The sequence below is a fragment of the Haliotis rufescens genome, unplaced genomic scaffold, assembly GCF_023055435.1.
Source record: "Haliotis rufescens isolate VD_foot unplaced genomic scaffold, xgHalRufe1.0.p SCAF_2, whole genome shotgun sequence".
NCBI classification, from domain to species: Eukaryota; Metazoa; Mollusca; class Gastropoda; order Lepetellida; family Haliotidae; genus Haliotis; species Haliotis rufescens.
Genome location: NW_025963890.1, coordinates 34,770,674 through 34,791,274, shown reverse-complemented (window position 1 = coordinate 34,791,274; position 20,601 = coordinate 34,770,674). Strand labels below are relative to the sequence as shown.

Sequence of the window (20,601 nt, the reverse complement as noted above, 5' to 3'; positions counted from 1 at the left end):
TTCAGTAAGAAAACATAATGTTGTTCAGTATTTTTCAATAACCCAAATCATCAAAAGGCACCAGTTCACCACTAGACTGATCTGCATAGCAAGTTCTTCCAGAAATATTCAATGGTTTTGGAGTTTTGCTCTGGAAACTGCCCTCATTTTCAGTAAAGTTCAATTTTTAAACATGAAAATAAAAAAACGAAAAAAAACCAATCCCATATCATTAAAAGGCAAGAGTTTACGACAACACTTATCTATAGAGGAAGTTTCAACAAGACGTATACAATAGTTTAGGAGTTCTGCACTGGCAACGAAATAAATGGCGGAGGACGGACAAGCTGATCACAAGGGTTAACTATTGTATGACATTGAGATATGAACCAGTGAGATATGACTCATATCTACACAATGAATTGAAGAGTCTTCTCCTGATTCTCCTGATTCTTCCGATCCAGCCTAAAGCCTTTGAATGGAGCCTGAGCCAGATACAATAATGGCTGATAGCAAATCAAAAGTCCACTCTTTTTAGACATGATGGGGTTCATGGTCAGCCTAGAAACATGTTGTATCCATTTTAGTTGGCTCTGAAGACAAGTATGAAGTCCTGGAGATTTATTCTTTGGTAGACACAAGAAACCACAGTACACTGGGGACTTTCATGAGGAACTGGAACCCTGGCAGTTAAATAGGTGTCCTTACACCAACCAACCTGTCAGTGTCAGTAATATAATCAAGAGAAGAATGTGTTTGGCTGGAAACTGTATGAGTGTGGTCCACATGGACTATGTGTACCTCTTTCACAGCTAGCTCCTCCTGCTTCTTCTGCTCCTCCACCATCTGTGCCTGCATCTCCTTCTCCTGCTCCGCCATCAGACGCTCCTTCTCCACCTTCTGGGCCTCCGCCTGTAACAGCAGCTGGGCAGTCAGGTAACATGGACACAGGTGACACAACAGTCAGTCAGTCAGGTAACATGGACACAGGTAACACAGCAGCCAGTCAGTCAGGTAACATGGATAACACAGCAGTCCGTCAGTCAGGTAACATGGACACATGTAACACAGCAGCCAGTCAGTCAGGTAACATGGACACAGGTAACACAACAGTCAGTTAGGTAACATGGACACAGGTAACACAGCAGTCAGTTAACATGGACACAGGTAACACAACAGTCAGTTAGGTAACATGGACACAGGTAACACAGCAGCCAGTCAGTCAGGTAACATGGACACAGGTAACACAACAGTCAGTTAGGTAACATGGACACCTGTAACACAGCAGCCAGTCAGTCAGGTAACATGGACACAGGTAACACAGCAGTCAGTCAGGTAACATGGACACAGGTAACACAGCAGCCAGTCAGTCTGGTAACATGGACACAGGAACATTACAGTCAGTCAGTCAGGTAACATGGACACAGGTAACACAGCAGCCAGTCAGTCAGGTAACATGGACACAGGTAACACAGCAGTCAGTGAGGTAACATGGACACATATAACATGGCCATCAGTCAGGCAGGTAAATGGACACAGGTAACATGGCAGTCAGTCAGGTAACATGGACACCTGTAACACAAGTCAGACAGTTAATCAGGTAACATGGACACAGGTATTACAGTAATTGGTCAGTCATGTAACGAGCACAGGTAACACAGCAGTCAGTCAGGTAGGTAACATGGACACTGGTAACACAGCAGTCCGTCAGTCAGGTAACATGGACACTGGTAACACAGCAGTCAGTCAGGTAACCTGAACACTGGTAACACAGCAGTTAGTCAGTCAGGTAACATGGACACTGGTAACACAGCAGTCAGTCAGTCAGGTAACCTGAACACTGGTAACACAGCAGTTAGTCAGTCAGGTAACATGGACACTGGTAACACAGCAGTCAGTCAGTCAGGTAACCTGAACACTGGTAACACAGCAGTTAGTCAGTCAGGTAACATGGACACTGGTAACACAACAGTCAGTCAGTCAGGTAGGTAACATGGACACTGGTAACACAGCAGTCAGTCAGGTAGGTAACATGGACACTGGTAATACAGCAGTCATTCAGTCAGTCAGGCAGGTAACATGGACACAGGTAACACAGCAGTTAGTCAGGTAACATGGACACTGGTAACACAGCAGTTAGTCAGTAAGGCAGGTAACATGGACACAGGTAACACAGCAGTTTGTCAGTCAGGTAACATGGACACTGGTAACACAGCAGTCAGTCAGTCAGGCAGGTAACATGGACACAGGTAACACAGCAGTCCGTCAGTCAGGCAGGTAATATGGACACTGGTAAGACAACAGTCAACCAGTCAGTCAGTCAGTCAGTCAGGTAACATGGACACAGGTAACACAGCAGTCCGTCAGTCAGGCAGGTAACATGGACACAGGTAACACAGCAGTCCGTCAGTCAGGCAGGTAACATGGACACAGGTAACACAGCAGTCAACCAGTCAGTCAGTCAGGTAACATGGACACAGATAACACAGCAGTCAGTCAGTCAGGTAACATGGACACAGGTAAAACAGCAGTCAGTCAGTCAGGTAACATGGACACATGTAACACAGCAGTCTGTCAGGTAACATGGACACATGTAACACAGCAGCCAGTCAGTCAGGTAACATGGACACAGGTAACACAACAGTCAACCAGTCAGTCAGTCAGGTAACAGGAACACAGGTAACACAGCAGTCAGTCAGTCAATCAGTCAGTCAGTCAGGTAGGTAACATGGATAACACAGCAGTCAGTTAGGTAACATAGACACAGGTAACACAGCAGTCAGTCAATCAGTCAGTCAGTCAGGTAGGTAACATGGACACAGGTAACACAGCAGTTAGTCAGTCAGGTAACATGGATAACACAGCAGTCAGTTAGGTAACATAGACACAGGTAACACAGCAGTCAGTCAATCAGTCAGTCAGTCAGTCAGGTAGGTAACATGGACACAGGTAACACAGCAGTCCGTCAGTCAGGTAACATGGATAACACAGCAGTCAGTTAGGTAACATGGACACAGGTAACACAGCAGTCAGTCAGGTAACATGGACACAGGTAACACAGCAGTCCATCAGTCAGGTAACAATGATAACACAGCAGTCCATCAGTCAGGTAACATGGATAACACAGCAGTCAGTTAGGTAACATGGACACAGGTAACACAGCAGTCAGTCAGGCAGGTAACATGGACACTGGTAACACAGCAGTCAGTCAGTCAGGCAGGTAACATGGACACAGGTAACACAGCAGTCCGTCAGTCAGGCAGGTAAAATGGACACTGGTAAGACAACAGTCAACCAGTCAGTCAGTCAGTCAGGTAACATGGACACAGGTAACACAGCAGTCCGTCAGTCAGGCAGGTAACATGGACACAGGTAACACAGCAGTCAGTCAGGTAGGAAACATGGACACTGGTAACACAGCAGTCAGTCAGGTAGGTAACATGGACACTGGTAACACAGCAGTCAGTCAGGCAGGTAACATGGACACAGGTAACACAACAGTCAACCAGTCAGTCAGTCAGGTAACATGGACACAGATAACACAGCAGTCAGTCAGTCAGGTAACATGGACACAGGTAACACAGCAGTCAGTCAGTCAGGTAACATGGACACAGGTAACACAACAGTCAACCAGTCAGTCAGTCAGGTAACAGGAACACAGGTAACACAGCAGTCAGTCAGTCAATCAGTCAGTCAGTCAGGTAGGTAACATGGATAACACAGCAGTCAGTTAGGTAACATAGACACAGGTAACACAGCAGTCAGTCAATCAGTCAGTCAGTCAGGTAGGTAACATGGACACAGGTAACACAGCAGTTAGTCAGTCAGGTAACATGGACACTGGTAACACAGCAGTCAGTCAGTCAGGCAGGTAACATGGACACAGGTAACACAGCAGTCAGTCAGTCAGGCAGGTAACATGGACACAGGTAACACAGCAGTCAGTCAGGCAGGTAACATGGACACAGGTAACACAGCAGTCAGTGAGTCAGGTAACATGGACACAGGTAAGACAACAGTCAACCAGTCAGTCAGTCAGTCAGGTAACATGGACACAGGTAACACAGCAGTCAGTCAGTCAGGCAGGTAACATGGACACAGGTAACACAGCAGTCCGTCAGTCAGGCAGGTAACATGGACACGGGTAACACAGCAGTTAGTCAGTCAGTTAGGTAGCATGGACACAGGTAACACAGCAGTCAGTCAGGTAGCATGGACACAGGTAACACAGCAGTCAGTCAGGTAGCATGGACACAGGTAACACAGCAGTCAGTCAGGTAACATGGACACAGGTAACACAGCAGTCAGTCAGTCAGTCAGGTAGCATGGACACAGGTAACACAGCAGTCAGTGAGGTAACATGGACACATATAACATGGCCATCAGTCAGGCAGGTAAATGGACACAGGTAACATGGCAGTCAGTCAGGTAACATGGACACCTGTAACACAAGTCAGACAGTTAATCAGGTAACATGGACACAGGTATTACAGTAATTGGTCAGTCATGTAACGAGCACAGGTAACACAGCAGTCAGTCAGGTAGGTAACATGGACACTGGTAACACAGCAGTCCGTCAGTCAGGTAACATGGACACTGGTAACACAGCAGTCAGTCAGGTAACCTGAACACTGGTAACACAGCAGTTAGTCAGTCAGGTAACATGGACACTGGTAACACAGCAGTCAGTCAGTCAGGTAACCTGAACACTGGTAACACAGCAGTTAGTCAGTCAGGTAACCTGAACACTGGTAACACAGCAGTCAGTCAGTCAGGTAACCTGAACACTGGTAACACAGCAGTTAGTCAGTCAGGTAACCTGAACACTGGTAACACAGCAGTCAGTCAGTCAGGTAACCTGAACACTGGTAACACAGCAGTTAGTCAGTCAGGTAACATGGACACTGGTAACACAACAGTCAGTCAGTCAGGTAGGTAACATGGACACTGGTAACACAGCAGTCAGTCAGGTAGGTAACACAGCAGTCCGTAATACAGCAGTCAGTCAGTCAGTCAGGCAGGTAACATGGACACAGGTAACACAGCAGTTAGTCAGTCAGGTAACATGGACACTGGTAACACAGCAGTTAGTCAGTAAGGCAGGTAACATGGACACAGGTAACACAGCAGTTTGTCAGTCAGGTAACATGGACACTGGTAACACAGCAGTCAGTCAGTCAGGCAGGTAACATGGACACAGGTAACACAGCAGTCCGTCAGTCAGGCAGGTAACATGGACACTGGTAAGACAACAGTCAACCAGTCAGTCAGTCAGTCAGGTAACATGGACACAGGTAACACAGCAGTCCGTCAGTCAGGCAGGTAACATGGACACAGGCAACACAGCAGTCCGTCAGTCAGGCAGGTAACATGGACACAGGTAACACAGCAGTCAGTCAGGTAGGAAACATGGACACTGGTAACACAGCAGTCAGTCAGGTAGGTAACATGGACACTGGTAACACAGCAGTCAGTCAGGCAGGTAACATGGACACAGGTAACACAACAGTCAACCAGTCAGTCAGTCAGGTAACATGGACACAGGTAACACAGCAGTCAGTCAGTCAGGTAACATGGACACAGGTAAAACAGCAGTCAGTCAGTCAGGTAACATGGACACATGTAACACAGCAGTCAGTCAGGTAACATGGACACATGTAACACAGCAGCCAGTCAGTCAGGTAACATGGACACAGGTAACACAACAGTCAACCAGTCAGTCAGTCAGGTAACAGGAACACAGGTAACACAGCAGTCAGTCAGTCAATCAGTCAGTCAGTCAGGTAGGTAACATGGATAACACAGCAGTCAGTTAGGTAACATAGACACAGGTAACACAGCAGTCAGTCAATCAGTCAGTCAGTCAGGTAGGTAACATGGACACAGGTAACACAGCAGTCCGTCAGTCAGGTAACATGGATAACACAGCAGTCAGTTAGGTAACATGGACACAGGTAACACAGCAGTCAGTCAATCAGTCAGTCAGTCAGGTAGGTAACATGGACACAGGTAACACAGCAGTCCGTCAGTCAGGTAACATGGATAACACAGCAGTCAGTTAGGTAACATGGACACAGGTAACACAGCAGTCAGTCAGGTAACATGGACACAGGTAACACAGCAGTCCATCAGTCAGGTAACAATGATAACACAGCAGTCCATCAGTCAGGTAACATGGATAACACAGCAGTCAGTTAGGTAACATGGACACAGGTAACACAGCAGTCAGTCAGGCAGGTAACATGGACACTTGTAACACAGCAGTCAGTCAGTCAGTCAGTCAGTCAGCTAAATGGACAATGTGTATCTAACACTCTTCTAATTGAGAACATCTCGGCAGTTGACAAAATGTTTTTGTGCATGTACACAAAATACGTGGATATCAATAGTACAATATTTGCCTGTCTGTGCACTTTGGCCTAGAGCACCTGCTCAATGTGAATGAACTTGGCAACACAGGGGAAGCAACTCTTTCAGGCGTATTAGGAAATGTATACAAATGCTGGGCAATACATAGGGATGCTCTTCTCAAACAACTGGTGGCCCATTCGACTGTCATTATCAAATAAAGTCGACTGGTCGCTTTTTTTCTGTTAAAAAGATAAAACATGATAAATACACTTTGAACCATGTAAGTTAGTGCACATCACATATCGGACAATTGTAATGCTTTGAACAATGGGGGTGGTGGTTATTCAGCTGAAGTACTTGTAGCTGCACAGGCTTTCCAAGTACTGATGGATGGGACAAGACTTCTTGCACGTTCAAAATAAGCCAAATGGTGACAAATAAAGCACAAGTGTAGATATTTGGGATGTTTTCAATGTGTTCAAGCCTAATCATACTGGTATTAGTGTTGTGGAGACCCGTACTGCTTCTCACCTTGGCCCTGTCAGCAGCTAATGATTCTTGATACGCCTCATCCTGCTCTAGTTTGATTTGTTCTCTCGCCTCTCTCTCACGCTGAAACAACCAGCATTGTTATACCTCTATTAAAATCTTGCAATTCCATTGGTTAATCTGTACCAAGTGACGAAACAATACATTCTCAGTAGACCCTGAAATCAAGGGATTGACACTGCCCTCGAATATAGACTCGTCACATGATAAGTATTGACCTGTCATGTGAGCAAGGAAACAAGATTGCGTCTGGTACGAACATTTCATGGTTTGCAGCTAAGTTACTGTAATGAAACAGAGGACAACTTAAACATTTCATAAACTTTAAAGTGAATTACAGTATAAAAAAATGAATGATTACTCTTGAGAAGGTAAATATGCGAATACTAGAACCCTTGGACCCAACCCCAAGGTTGTCTGACCGAACAGAGTCCGCAGGCTGATGTCTGGTCAGACTGCCGAAAGGGTCAAGGTCTTGGGGTCTTGATGAGGTCAATATGCGAAAAAATGGACCCTTGAGCCCAACCTCAAGGGAGTCGGGTCCTAGGGTCCTTGTTTATGCATATTGACCTCTTCAAGAGTAATTACTTGTATTTTGTATTCTTTATAACCAAATCTAATTGTTGGTTCTTCTCTTGTTATCTAGCAAGACAGACTTTACATTGAAATCTCATCCAACAGATTATCATTAAATGACTTAGGGACTGACCATTTGATATTCTGGGGGAGGCCTGGAATTTTGAAGCTGCAGCAACAAAACCAGATATTTTTTCGCTTTACACTATGAGCTTGAATATTTTGTAAAGAAAAAAACCCATTGCAACAATGTAACTTTTGTGGCAAGCAATTTATTTGTTTTACAACACTCTGAAGCAGAAATATTATTTTCCAGGCTTTTGGGGGACAATTTCTTTTTTTCAATAAAATCCAAGACCCCCCACCTCCCCCAATATCAAATGGTCAATCCCTTATGACATAAAAACAATATGTGTAAGGTCTCCGTATAATCCTTGTCTACTCTATGGTCAACTATCTCCATCAGCACTCTGCTTGTATAGGTAACAAGGGTGAATTAACCATATCTACTCTATGGTCCACTATCTCCATCAGCACTCTGCTTGTATAGGTAACAAGGGTGAACTAACCATATCTACTCTATGGTCCACTATCTCCATCAGCACTCTGCTTGTATATGTAACAAGGGTGAACTAACCATATCTACTCTATGGTCCACTATCTCCATCAGCACTCTGCTTGTATAGGTAACAAGGGTGAACTAACCATATCTACTCTATGGTCCACTATCTCCATCAGCACTCTGCTTGTATAGGTAACAAGGGTGAACTAACCATATCTACTCTATGGTCCAATATCTCCATCAGCACTCTGCTTGTATAGGTAACAAGGGTGAACTAACCATATCTACTCTATGGTCCACTATCTCCATCAGCACTCTGCTTGTATAGGTAACAAGGGTGAACTAACCATATCTACTCTATGGTCCACTATCTCCATCAGCACTCTGCTTGTATAGGTAACAAGGGTGAACTAACCATATCTACTCTATGGTCCACTATCTCCATCAGCACTCTGCTTGTATAGGTAACAAGGGTGAACTAACCATATCTACTCTATGGTCCACTATCTCCATCAGCACTCTGCTTGTATAGGTAACGAGGGTGAACTAACCATATCTACTCTATGGTCCACTATCTCCATCAGCACTCTGCTTGTATAGGTAACGAGGGTGAACTAACCATATCTACTCTATGGTCCACTATCTCCATCAGCACTCTGCTTGTATAGGTAACGAGGGTGAACTAACCATATCTACTCTATGGTCCACTATCTCCATCAGCACTCTGCTTGTATAGGTAACGAGGGTGAACTAACCATATCTACTCTATGGTCCACTATCTCCATCAGCACTCTGCTTGTATAGGTAACGAGGGTGAACTAACCATATCTACTCTATGGTCCACTATCTCCATCAGCACTCTGCTTGTATAGGTAACAAGGGTGAACTAACCATATCTACTCTATGGTCCACTATCTCCATCAGCACTCTGCTTGTATAGGTAACAAGGGTGAACTAACCATATCTACTCTATGGTCCACTATCTCCATCAGCACTCTGCTTGTATAGGTAACAAGGGTGAACTAACCATATCTACTCTATGGTCCACTATCTCCATCAGCACTCTGCTTGTATAGGTAACAAGGGTGAACTAACCATATCTACTCTATGGTCCACTATCTCCATCAGCACTCTGCTTGTACAGGCTTGTACGAGGGTGAACTCATCACGTAGCTGATGGTTACTAGGATTTAGAGAAGTTTTATTGTAATGGATATAAAACACTTACCTCTTCTAACATGTCAGCTTGTTGCTGTTCTGTGAACACTTCTACTGAATGTATTAACCTTGTCATAAGTTCATCTAGTGTTACATGGCCTGGGAAGGAAAACAACAAGATACCATTTACTGTCAGTGGACAGGATGTCATGGCACAAAGATATTTCATATATTAACCTGTGCCAAAATCTCTCTACTGTAGATCATAATGTCATGTCTGGACTAATACCAGCTTAGCTTACTAGACCAAACAATTTTACTAGACTTGGGCTTCAGACTAGTGGCTAAATATTCATACTGACATACTGTATGGAATTGAATTTCATCTTAATTTCATAGGAGCAGAATTCATTTTACCAACAACAATAAAATATACACAGATATTAGAGGGTGAATGTTGTTTTAATATATGATGATACACAAACATCCCAGCCACATGTTGTAACCATCCAAACCTCATGAAACAGCTCTTACACAATGCAGGACTTACTGGGGTCCCATTCTGTCCCAGAATCCTGATGGGAAGACAAACATGGAATACTGGGAACTACCCCCACCATCCCTCCCACCATTCCTAAGGGGAGACAAACATGGAATACTGGGAACTACCCCCACCATCCCTCCCACCATTCCTAAGGGGAGACAAACATGGGATACTGGGAACTACCCCCACCATCCCTCCCACCATTCCAAAGGGGAGACAAACATGGGATAGTGGGAACTACCCCTACCATCCCTCCCACTATTCCTCAGGGGAGACAAACATGGGATAGTGGGAACTACCCCTACCATCCCTCCCACTATTCCTCAGGGGAGACAAACATGGGATACTGGGAACTACCCCCACCATTCCTCAGGGGAGACAAACATGGGAAACTGGGAACTACCCCCACCTTCCATCCCACCATTCTTCAGGGGAGACAAACATGGGATACTGGGAACTACCCAAAACCATCCCTCCCACCATTCCTCATGGGTAAACAAGCATGGGATACTGAGAACCTATTCTCCCACCCCTCCCACCATTCCCCATGGGTAAACAAGTAAACAAGCATGGGATACTGAGAACCTATTCACCCATCCCTCCCACCATTCACCTGGGGTAAACAAGAATGGGATACTGAGAACCTATTCTCCTACCCCTCCCACCATTCCCCATGGGTAAACAAGTAAACAAGCATGGGATACTGAGAACCTATTCTCCCACCATTCCCCATGGGTAAACAAGTAAACAAGCATGGGATACTGAGAACCTATTCACCCATCCCTCCCACCATTCCCCGGGGGGTAAACAAACATGGGATGCTGAGAACCTATTCACCTATCCCCCCCACTATTCCCCATGGGTAAACAAGTAAACAAGCATGGGATACTGAGAACCTATTCTCCAACCCCTCCCACCATTCCCCTGGGGTAAACAAGCATGGGATACTGAGAACCTGTTCACCTATCCCTCCCACCATTCCCCCATGGGTAAACAAGTAAACAAGCATGGGATACTGAGAACCTATTCACCCATCCCTCCCACCATTCCCCATGGGTAAACAAGTAAATAAGCATGGGTTACTGAGAACCTATTCATCCATCCCTCCCACCATTCCCCTGGGGTAAACAAGCATGGGATACTGAGAACCTATTCTCCTACCCCTCCCACCATTCCCCATGGGTAAACAAGTAAACAAGCATGGGATACTGAGAACCTATTCACCCATCCCTCCCACCATTCCCCATGGGTAAACAAGTAAACAAGCATGGGATACTGAGAACCTATTCACCCATCCCTCCCACCATTCCCCGGGGGGTAAACAAACATGGGATGCTGAGAACCTATTCACCTATCCCTTCCACTATTCCCCATGGGTAAACAAGTAAACAAGCATGGGATACTGAGAACCTATTCATCCATCCCTCCCACCATTCCCCTGGGGTAAACAAGCATGGGATACTGAGAACCTATTCACCCATCCTTCCCACCATTCCCCCATGGGTAAACAAGTAAACAAGCATGGGATACTGAGAACCTATTCACCTACCGCTTCCACCATTCCCCATGGGTAAACAAGTAAACAAGCATGGGATACTGAGAACCTATTCTCCCATCCCTCCCACCGTTCCCCGGGGGGTAAACAAGCATGGGATACTGAGAACCTATTCTCCCATCCCTCCCACCATTCCCCATGGGTAAACAAGTAAACAAGCATGGGATACTGAGAACCTATTCTCCCATCCCTCCAAACATTCACCATGGGTAAACAAGTAAACAAGCATGGGATACTGAGAACCTATTCACCCATCCCTCCCACCATTCCCCTGGGGTAAACAAGTAAACAAGCATGGGATACTGAGAACCTATTCTCCCATCCCTCCAAACATTCACCAGGGGTAAACAAGTAAACAAGCATGGGATACTGAGAACCTATTCTCCCATCCCTCCCACCATTCCCCAGGGGTAAACAAGTATGGGATACAAGGTGCCTATTCTGTCCTGGAATCTCCACAGGGGAACAAGCATTAGGAGCCAGGGATCTGTTCTGTCCTGACTCTCCATGAGGGACTGAATCATTCAATACCTTTACAGATGATGGATAGAAACAATGAATTTCTACATGAAGTCGTCTATCAATAAGAGATGTTATGTATCAAACGTGCATGAACCAAGCACAGACTGACGTAAGAGATCTGCTAGCTCACCTTGAATAACATCAACCACTTCGTTGGTAGCCCGAGATCTTGTGATTAATAACAATGCTGGAAGCTGGTCTGTTTTATAGTTCCTAATCTGACTGGCTGCTACACTCCCGAAGTGACGGGTTGCTACTGTGATTAACCTGGAACAAAAAACACCTGACAGATGGAAGAAGCAAACACTGACATCACTGATGTGGAGTCAAGAATCTATAAAGATTATGTTTTGTGGCTTTATCACACCATGTCAACTCGGCGCAAACTAGCTTTACAGAGTTGCATCCGGAAACCTATAATTGTGGGTTTAAATTCTGGTTTGCCCTGATTATGTTTCTAGGTTTGTGAGCACCATACCCGTGCGTGTGGGTTTCACCAAAGAGGTAAACGTCTGAGACCTGCATCACTTCTGGCTTTCCTCACACATTTAAGTTGACACGGTGTGATATAACTTGAATTTTGTTAAAAGAGGCATTAAACCCAACTCACTATGAGGGAGGAAAGCCAGAGTGATGCAGGGCTTTGGTATTTAGCACTTTGGGGAAATCCTCAGAACAGATATGGTGCTGATAGATAAAGGACCATTATCAGGAAAACATTCTGATTCCAATCAACAGATCTTACCACAGCTTAGGGACGCAATTTTTCATGGCACCTAAGAACATTTTGAATTCCATTGAAATCTTGCCTGATTGAGTGAATGGGACATGGCAGGTGGCGTGATTGTAGTTCATGAGAGAGTATTCTGAAGACAACCTACTTTGCCCGATTGGCTTCGAAGGTCATATCCCATGCCCAGGTTAAACAGTTGCTACTGAGGTAATTGACAATGCCTTCTGAACACAGCAGCTGGGAGCAGAAGACGTTGGAGAAGATGCTTCCCTCATGGTGGAGGTAGATGGCAAATAACTTTCTCTGCAGCACAAAACAAGATTGACATATAGAAACGAAATTTCTTGTAAGTTCTACAATAAATCATATATCTATACTACTTATCCTATTTCACACTTTGCATTTCTCTCGTCTCAATCGATCCTAGAGTGGAATTGAACCTTGAACCTGTTTCCATCTTCTAACACCTAGCCTGTCAGTCCCTTGTTTTTCCAGAAATCTGTGTTAGTTAAACCTCCAGTCTGAATGGAGGATTTCACTCATGGTATTTATTTCTTTATAATTACATCATCTAGTTTCAATATACTGTTTTTTATCATCTGAACATTATAGGGTCTACAAACTGGTAATGATTGCCATTTTGATGTGATCATATTGAATACATTGTTACCAGACCATGTATTGCCTAAAGTAACATGAACATTTATCATATTGTATTTGTGACTTCAGTGTATATCCCTCTTTATATCATGGGATCATCTTAATGCTTGTTTTGTTTGTATTGACACAAGACTTTCTGACATAGTCTCCAAAATTGTTACTTGGTGAATCAATGCGGTGAGAATCAATGCTTGTACAACACAAAACACATCACCCTGACTGACTCACATCTTTAGCTTTGACTTGTAAGGCATCACGGATAGCATCGTCTAATGAACCTATGTAGAACACAGGATGGCAGTCTCCATACCTGGAATGTAGGAGCTGTTTAGTTGGGGGTATAAAGATATATGACTATGTGGAACACATCTGATGATTTCACACTCAATCACTTCAGTAATAAAGAAGCCTTATAAAGGGAGAAGTAGTGAGGGAGAGAAGGGAGGGAGAGAAGGGAAGGAGGGGAGGGAGGGGGGTGAGAGGGAGAGGGAGGGAGAGAGCGAAAGGAGTGAGGGAGGGATAGGCAAGAGGGAGGGAGAGGAGGAGAGAGAGGAATGAGGGAGGGAGAGGCAAGAGGGAGGGAGAGAGAGAGGAGTGAGGAAGGGAGAGGCAAGAGGAAGGGAGAGGAGGGAGAGAGAGGAGTGAGGGAGGGAGAGGCAAGAGGGAGGGAGAGGAGGGAGAGAGAGGAGGGAGAGTAGGGAAAGGAGGGAGAGAGAGAGAGGAGTGAGGGGAGAGTCGAGAGGGATAGTAGGGAAAGGAGGGAGAGTAGGGAGGGGAGGGAGAGAGAGAGAGGAGTGAGGGGAGAGGTGAGAGGGAGAGGAGGGAAAGGAGGGAGAGATGATATAATAATAGTGAGGGAGAGAAGGGGGGAGAGAAGGGAAGGAGAGAAGGGAGGGGAGGGAGGGGAGGGAGGGGGTGAGAGGGAGAGGGAGGGAAAAGCGAAAGGAGTAAGGGAAAGGAGAGGCAAGAGAGGTAGAGGAGGGAGAGAGAGGAGTGAGGGAGGGATAGGCAAGAGGGAGGGAGAGGAGGGAGAGAGAGAGGAGGGAGGGAGGGAGAGGCAAGAGGGAGGGAGAGGAGAGAGAGAGGAGTGAGGGAGGGATAGGCAAGAGGGAGGGAGAGGAGGGAGAGAGAGAGGAGTGAGGGAGGGAGAGGCAAGAGGGAGGGAGAGAGAGAGGAGTGAGGGAGGGAGAGGAGAGAGAGAGGAGTGAGGGAGGGAGATGCAAGAGGGAGGGAGAGGAGGGAGAGAGGAGTGAGGGAGGGAGAGGCAAGAGGGAGGGAGAGGAGGGAGAGAGAGGAGTGAGGGAGGGAGAGGCAAGAGGGAGGGAGAGGAGAGAGAGAGAGGAGTGAGGGAGGGAGAGGCAAGAGGGAGAGAGAGAGAGAGGAGTGAGGGAGGGAGAGGCAAGAGGGAGGGAGAGAGAGAGAGGAGTGAGGGAGGGAGAGGCAAGAGGGAGGGAGAGGAGAGAGAGGAGTGAGGGAGGGAGAGGCAAGAGGGAGGGAGAGGAGAGAGAGAAGAGTGAGGGAGGGAGAGGCAAGAGGGAGGGAGAGGAGAGAGAGAGGAGTGAGGGAGGGAGAGGCAAGAGGGAGGGAAAGGAGGGAGAGAGAGGAGAGAGGGAGGGAGAGGCAAGAGGGAGGGAGAGGAGAGAGAGAGGAGTGAGGGAGGGAGAGTCAAGAGGGAGGGAGAGGAGGGAGAGAGAGGAGTGAGGGAGGGAGAGGCAAGAGGGAGGGAGAGGAGTGAGAGAGAGGAGTGAAGGAGGGAGAGGCAAGAGGGAGGAGTGAGGGAGGGAGAGGCAAGAGGGAGGGAGAGGAGGGAGAGAGAGGAGTGAGGGAGGGAGAGGCAAGAGGGAGAGAGGAGGAGGGAGGGAGAGGAGGGAGAGGAGGGAGAGGCAAGAGGGAGGGAGAGGAGGGAGAGGAGGGAGAAAGAGGAGTGAGGGAGGGAGAGGCAAGAGGGAGAGAGGGGGAGGGAGGGAGAGGAGGGAGAGGCAAGAGGGAAGGAGAGGAGGGAAAGGAAGGAGAGAGAGGAGTGAGGGGAGAGGCGAGAGGGAGAGTAGGGAAAGGAGGGAGAGAGAGAGAGAGGAGTGAGGGGAGAGGCGAGAGGGAGAGTAGGGAAAGGAGGGAGAGAGAGAGGAGTGAGGGGAGAGTTGAGAGGGATAGTAGGGACAGGAGGGAGAGTAGGGAGGGGAGGGAGAGAGAGAGAGAGAGGAGTGAGGGGAGAGGCGAGAGGGAGAGTAGGGAAAGTAGGGAGAGAGAGAGAGGAGTGAGGGGAGAGTCGAGAGGGATAGTAGGGAAAGGAGGGAGAGTTGGGAAAGGAGGGAGAGAGAGAGAGGGGAGAGGCGAGAGGGAGAGTAGGGAAAGGAGGGAGAGAGAGAGAGAGGGGAGAGGCGAGAGGGAGAGTAGGGAAAGGAGGGAGAGAGAGAGAGGAGTGAGGGGAGAGGGAAAACCTGCAATGAAAGTAACATGATATGATAATTCCAATATCATGTTACTTTCATTGCAGGTTTTACAAAATATATTTAAAATTATAAGAACCATAACCGTAGCACATTGGTACATGTGCTTGCTATTGCAGGATATTTTTACGTATGGAACAATTTTACTAGTCACCGTAATGTAAACAGTAGTGAATGAAATTTTGAATAAAACTAATAAAATATATTACAAACGTAAGTCCAGATATACAATGAACACATTGTTATAACCAGATAGTATAATAATTAAATTGCGTACTTCACATCGAATCTGTTGACTGGTATTTCCAGTGTTACATGCTCTTGGTGATCAGCTGTTAATGTCTGCGTTGGGAAAAACATTGTGCTAGTGTAAAACTTGAGAAATGTAAGCAAAATTTGGGAGCCATGCTTTATCGCGTGCTATAACCGACTTAGCGCTATATTGATGGGCGCAATAGCGAGGGAACACTGTACTTAGGATTTGCGTTCTGTATATGCTGTATCGATAAACAGACCCAGGTGTATCAAGTTCGTATCGTGGGTTAAATATCGCGATGCATGGGAATATCGGTGTATCATTTTGCCCTTAGAGATAAGGAAGGGACGGAGAGGAGGGAGAGAGGAGTGAGGAGTGAGGGAGCGAAGGGAGGGGGAGAAGATTAAGGGAGTTTCTGAGTTTTTTGAGAGGGATGGTAAGGGAGTGAGGGAGGGAGGGAAGGGGTGTTTCAGCAGTTTTTTTGGAGTATGGCTGCTTGCACAATCCAGACTAGTGCTGATTTAAAAGTGCTAGCCCACTGAGATACCATGCCGCAGTATAACAGGGATACCCCACGCAGACACAGCATACTGACTCTTAGCCAACCAGTCCTTTGTTTTTATCCTCTAAATGCCATCTTTTAATGTCTTTCAGTATGACATGGCCATAGCTCGAGTTACCATCCTTCCACTCTCCGAGGGGACACTATCCACTAGTCCACCTATTCGGCCATGGAGAGATGAAGGGTGGAGGGAGGTGGTTTGAGAGTTAAGAGAGAGGACATGAAGTTGTTGATAAAGGGAGAGAACTGTTCAGTAACCGCTAACCCATGTATTCATAGTGACCTCATAGATGAGCTGCTTGACGATGCACTTGATCTCGTGACATCTCAACTACCTCGACATAACTACACTTAACACAGCTCGTACCTTTCCTTGAATTCTTTGGTAAAATGTTCCAAGGCCTCTGTTTCATCATTTACTGATTCAGGCACTGTCAAAACAAAATATTAGTGAAAACATTTTTCTAAAACTTCATAGAGTCTATCTACATCTCATGAGCTATAATCAATAAAAACCTGATACAAAATAATCTAACAAAGTCTACATTAAGTATGAATATAAGCAATGGTGGCATTAGCTTGTTTATAATCCATGATACTACTACCCCACAAAGTGAGTCCAGGGAGCGAAAACTATCCTGAAATAGCCTCAAATGCATAATCAATTACAAATCCTCAACTTCCAACATCCGACCAGGGCATATGTTCCAGTGGTCACTGACAAATGACCACAATCTCCTATTTGAAACTGCAGGATAAGGACAGGTGCTGTACTCAATACCTGCACACTACTGATGGACTGAATCCTGATGTACATTTTGTCTGCTCTTTGTTCAACATAAAATAATTATACTGTACAATCTCATTAAAATCAGATCTTAGTTCTCGCTATTGCTAAACAAAGATCTGGGGACATCCCATTAGGGGTCACGTCAGAATGACTGTACACATAGTTTACCTAAACTTGTTATCTTGGAAGGTTAAATAAAAGCACAAACAGCAAATTATCTACACTCAATCTGTCTCTTAAGTCCATCAGGGTGTCAGACTGGTTCATTGTCTAGTATACTGACTGATTAGTCATCCAAAATGTCCTATTGATTATTTTTTTCAAATTTGGTAACGATAGAGAGGAAGGTTGATAATATCATGGAAATGGCCAAAAGCCAGAGACACACACTCAAAATTTGTTGTTATTTTCTAAAATAGTTGCCATGGTCATGATTGTGTCTGCATAATTATCTCTGTTCATTTGATTATTTGGTCTACATGTATGTTATTCCCTTGTATCTTTCAAGGGCAGGCCAGATTAACCCTTCACCTTCCATGTAAAAGGCGACTACAATGGTAAGTGGTCACATTATTGAGATGAAGCTGTGTGTGATAGAACAGATGAGCATCCTATTACTCACATAGATGAGAGTTGATTATTTTCTGCCCCAGATACCAACGATACAAGTCTTACACATAGCATATCATACCCATTGTATTTCACAGGGTTAAAGCAAATTTCATAATTTCTATAAATAAACACAGATGTGTTTCCTGTTTTTCTAGACTTGGTAGCATGTTAGTTTCCTGTTAGTGTATGTTTAACCTACTTAGTGGTTCGTGTTTCCTGCTTTGGGGAAGTTCCGACTCGGGGGCGAAGATGTCATCTTCCAGTGTGTAGGGCTCCATGGCCGTGTCTTCATCACTGCTATCTATCTCCATCACGGCTTCCTGCAACAATGTTAGTTGGATACCAGTCAGACATGACACTTATCTATTACTCCCACTGGAAACATTCTAGTCAGGATCTCAATGACTCAAGTAGCTTTTTTCATATTTGTCGGCCACCTTCATATAGCTGGAATATTGCTGAATGCGGTGACTAATAAATAAACTAATAAACAATCACATTTGTCAAATGTTTAAAAAGTTTTAAAAGGAAAATAATTCACAGCAAAAGATCTTCCATTTTTTTTATAATGAAATATCCTATTAAATAAGTCTCATTCTGTTGCATTAAGTTTACTTTCTGTCATATCTTTCTCTGAAAGCACATAATTGATATGGCTACTATCATTAGTAGAAGAAGTATTAGTTGTAGCATGTTGTAGTATTACTGATAATTTTTTAGTACTAGTACAAACATAAAAGTTAGCAAATTACTTGCTGATCCGGTGTCCAGCTTCAGTTGAAACAAAAAAATTACCTCAGTTGTCATTTTTGATTTGTTCTGAGAAGAAGATGAGGCCTTGTGCATCTCGAATTCATGTTTCGGATAAGATACACCTGTCCTGCCCAAGAGATCCTGAAGTAAAAACATTTATCAAACTTGGCATAAGGAGATTGAATGACATAAAACAATACATCCTGGAAGAAGCTCAGGAGGGTGGGGGTGGGGGGTGGAGGATAGATGGGAGGAGGGTTGGGGTGGGGGATGGAGGAGAGATGGGAGGAGGCAAATTATACCCTGAGAATTTTTTATTATTCAACTTGATCCTGCTCCCCAAAAATTCATTTGCTTGTAATTTCATCATGTTCATCACGTATGGGCATTGTTACATGCTTTAATAATCCCTCTTAAACCTATTAGTCTTGAGGTGAGGTGAAATGGGGCTTAACGTCGTGTTCAAGATGATGGCACTTAAATAGAGACACTATCAGTCTGTAAGAGAGGCTAGGGTCCATTCAGTTTGTTCATTGTGTGTTGCTTTCTGAATTTGCATCTGCAAGTTTACAGTAATCAGCTGAATGAATGGTTGATGCGCTATGCTTCAGCCAGCAATATTACTGCTATATCACACCGGCCTGTAAGTTGAACCCTGGCAAACCAGTGGTCGACATCATGAGCAATGATATTTGTTTTAGGGGCACGATGACACAGTAATCCAGGTCACACATCTGTTACCACTCGATCAGCATCCTCGTCCGGAATCACCAGGGAGAATATTTTGTGGCTAGATAAGTGAGTGCCTACTGAACCCACCTCATCCTTGATGCCATCTGGCCAGCCGGACCACACCTGGAACCTGGAGGCTACGTCAGTCAGCACAAACACCGCCTGCTTGATCTACACACAGAACATGTTACCAGCTAACACTCAGTGTCACAAATAAAAGAGGTATTGCATTATTTCCCAAACACAAATATTAACCTGTTTCAAAGACTAGACTCAGTAACAGTAGAGAGCTCACTCTATAACTGATATACTATGCTCAGTGATATCTTGCAAAATGGAATGCCTGGGAACTATCAAATGTATGTCTAGTTATCCCTTGGGGCTGGTAGGGTAGTTTAGTGGTTAAAGTGTTTGCTTATCATACCAAAGGCTGGGTTCAATTCCACATATGGGTACAATGTGTAAAGCTCATTTCTGGTGTCCCCGGACGTATTATTGCTGAAAGTGGCGTAAAACCATACCCAATCACTTACACAGTTGTCATCTGTGGGTATCTAACCTTATTTACTTTAAACTCTGTGGGTCCATTGAAAACATCTGCTGTCATCAAGACAAAGAACAGTTTAGACTACCGTATTTGCCGTACTAAGCACCCCAGACCAACTTCTATCAACTACAATCTGCAAGTACTCTTCATAAACACCACCGTACTAAGCTAAAATATTTACATGACAGCCCATACTTACTTTTGTATATTACAGTGTATAATGGCAGTGTACAAGCATATAACTGCCAAATAACTATTATAGAAAAGTTTTGTGTTTCACTGATAGTTTAACCAATCTCAGCAGACAGTTTTAACTTGTGTATGGTTTAAATAAGCACCCCTTTGTCAATTTTCTAGGCACACAGGGTACTTATTACAGTGAATGTGATAAATTTGTATTTAGAAAAACTTTAAAGTATTTGCTTTAACTAACCTCTCGGACAGATTTACTCCCTTGAAACTTGAGTGGGTAGTACTGGTACTTGCTGCCGTCGATGAACTTGATGTTCAGGGTGTACTCCCGGTCGAACATTTCACATGGACTGAAACACAGAATGATGAGAATCACTCAACATCAACACAAGAACATAACACTGAATGAACAGTGACTGAGCTATGCTTAATGTCATCTTGAACAGAAGTGCTGTTACATCACGATATTACCCATAAGGGCACAGACATAGGTAAAATTCTTGTCAGTAATTGTCACTTAG

General features: G+C 44.9%; 1 protein-coding gene and 2 long non-coding RNA genes across 6 annotated transcripts in view; 2 read left to right on the top strand and 1 right to left on the bottom strand.

Annotated features, from left to right (window-relative positions):
• Positions 1-20,601, bottom strand: part of LOC124111918 (FAS-associated factor 1-like) — a 50,167-nt gene that overhangs the window by 9,254 nt on the left and 20,312 nt on the right. The window contains exons 6-16 of the mRNA XM_046471826.2: positions 20,322-20,430; positions 19,429-19,512; positions 18,652-18,750; positions 18,056-18,176; positions 16,822-16,885; positions 13,418-13,499; positions 12,678-12,832; positions 11,927-12,063; positions 9,246-9,334; positions 6,862-6,942; positions 781-891 (exon numbers count right to left, since the gene is read on the bottom strand). Of these exons, the coding sequence (XP_046327782.1) occupies positions 781-891; positions 6,862-6,942; positions 9,246-9,334; positions 11,927-12,063; positions 12,678-12,832; positions 13,418-13,499; positions 16,822-16,885; positions 18,056-18,176; positions 18,652-18,750; positions 19,429-19,512; positions 20,322-20,430 (1,132 nt within the window). The remainder of the gene's footprint in view (positions 1-780; positions 892-6,861; positions 6,943-9,245; positions 9,335-11,926; positions 12,064-12,677; positions 12,833-13,417; positions 13,500-16,821; positions 16,886-18,055; positions 18,177-18,651; positions 18,751-19,428; positions 19,513-20,321; positions 20,431-20,601) is intronic.
• On the top strand, positions 1,688-2,179 carry LOC125382059. Of its 4 annotated transcripts, none has more exons than XR_007222246.1 (3): positions 1,688-1,729; positions 2,050-2,088; positions 2,167-2,179. It is a non-coding gene; the product is annotated as an uncharacterized LOC125382059 (long non-coding RNA). The 4 variants fall into 4 exon arrangements; XR_007222244.1 differs by lacking the exon at positions 2,167-2,179 and adding an exon at positions 1,964-2,002 and having other exon boundaries at positions 1,692-1,729; positions 2,042-2,064; XR_007222245.1 differs by lacking the exon at positions 2,167-2,179 and adding an exon at positions 1,964-2,002 and having other exon boundaries at positions 1,692-1,729; positions 2,046-2,061.
• Positions 2,269-3,912, top strand: LOC125382058. Its single transcript, XR_007222242.1, has 3 exons — positions 2,269-2,412; positions 3,352-3,768; positions 3,894-3,912. It is a non-coding gene; the product is annotated as an uncharacterized LOC125382058 (long non-coding RNA).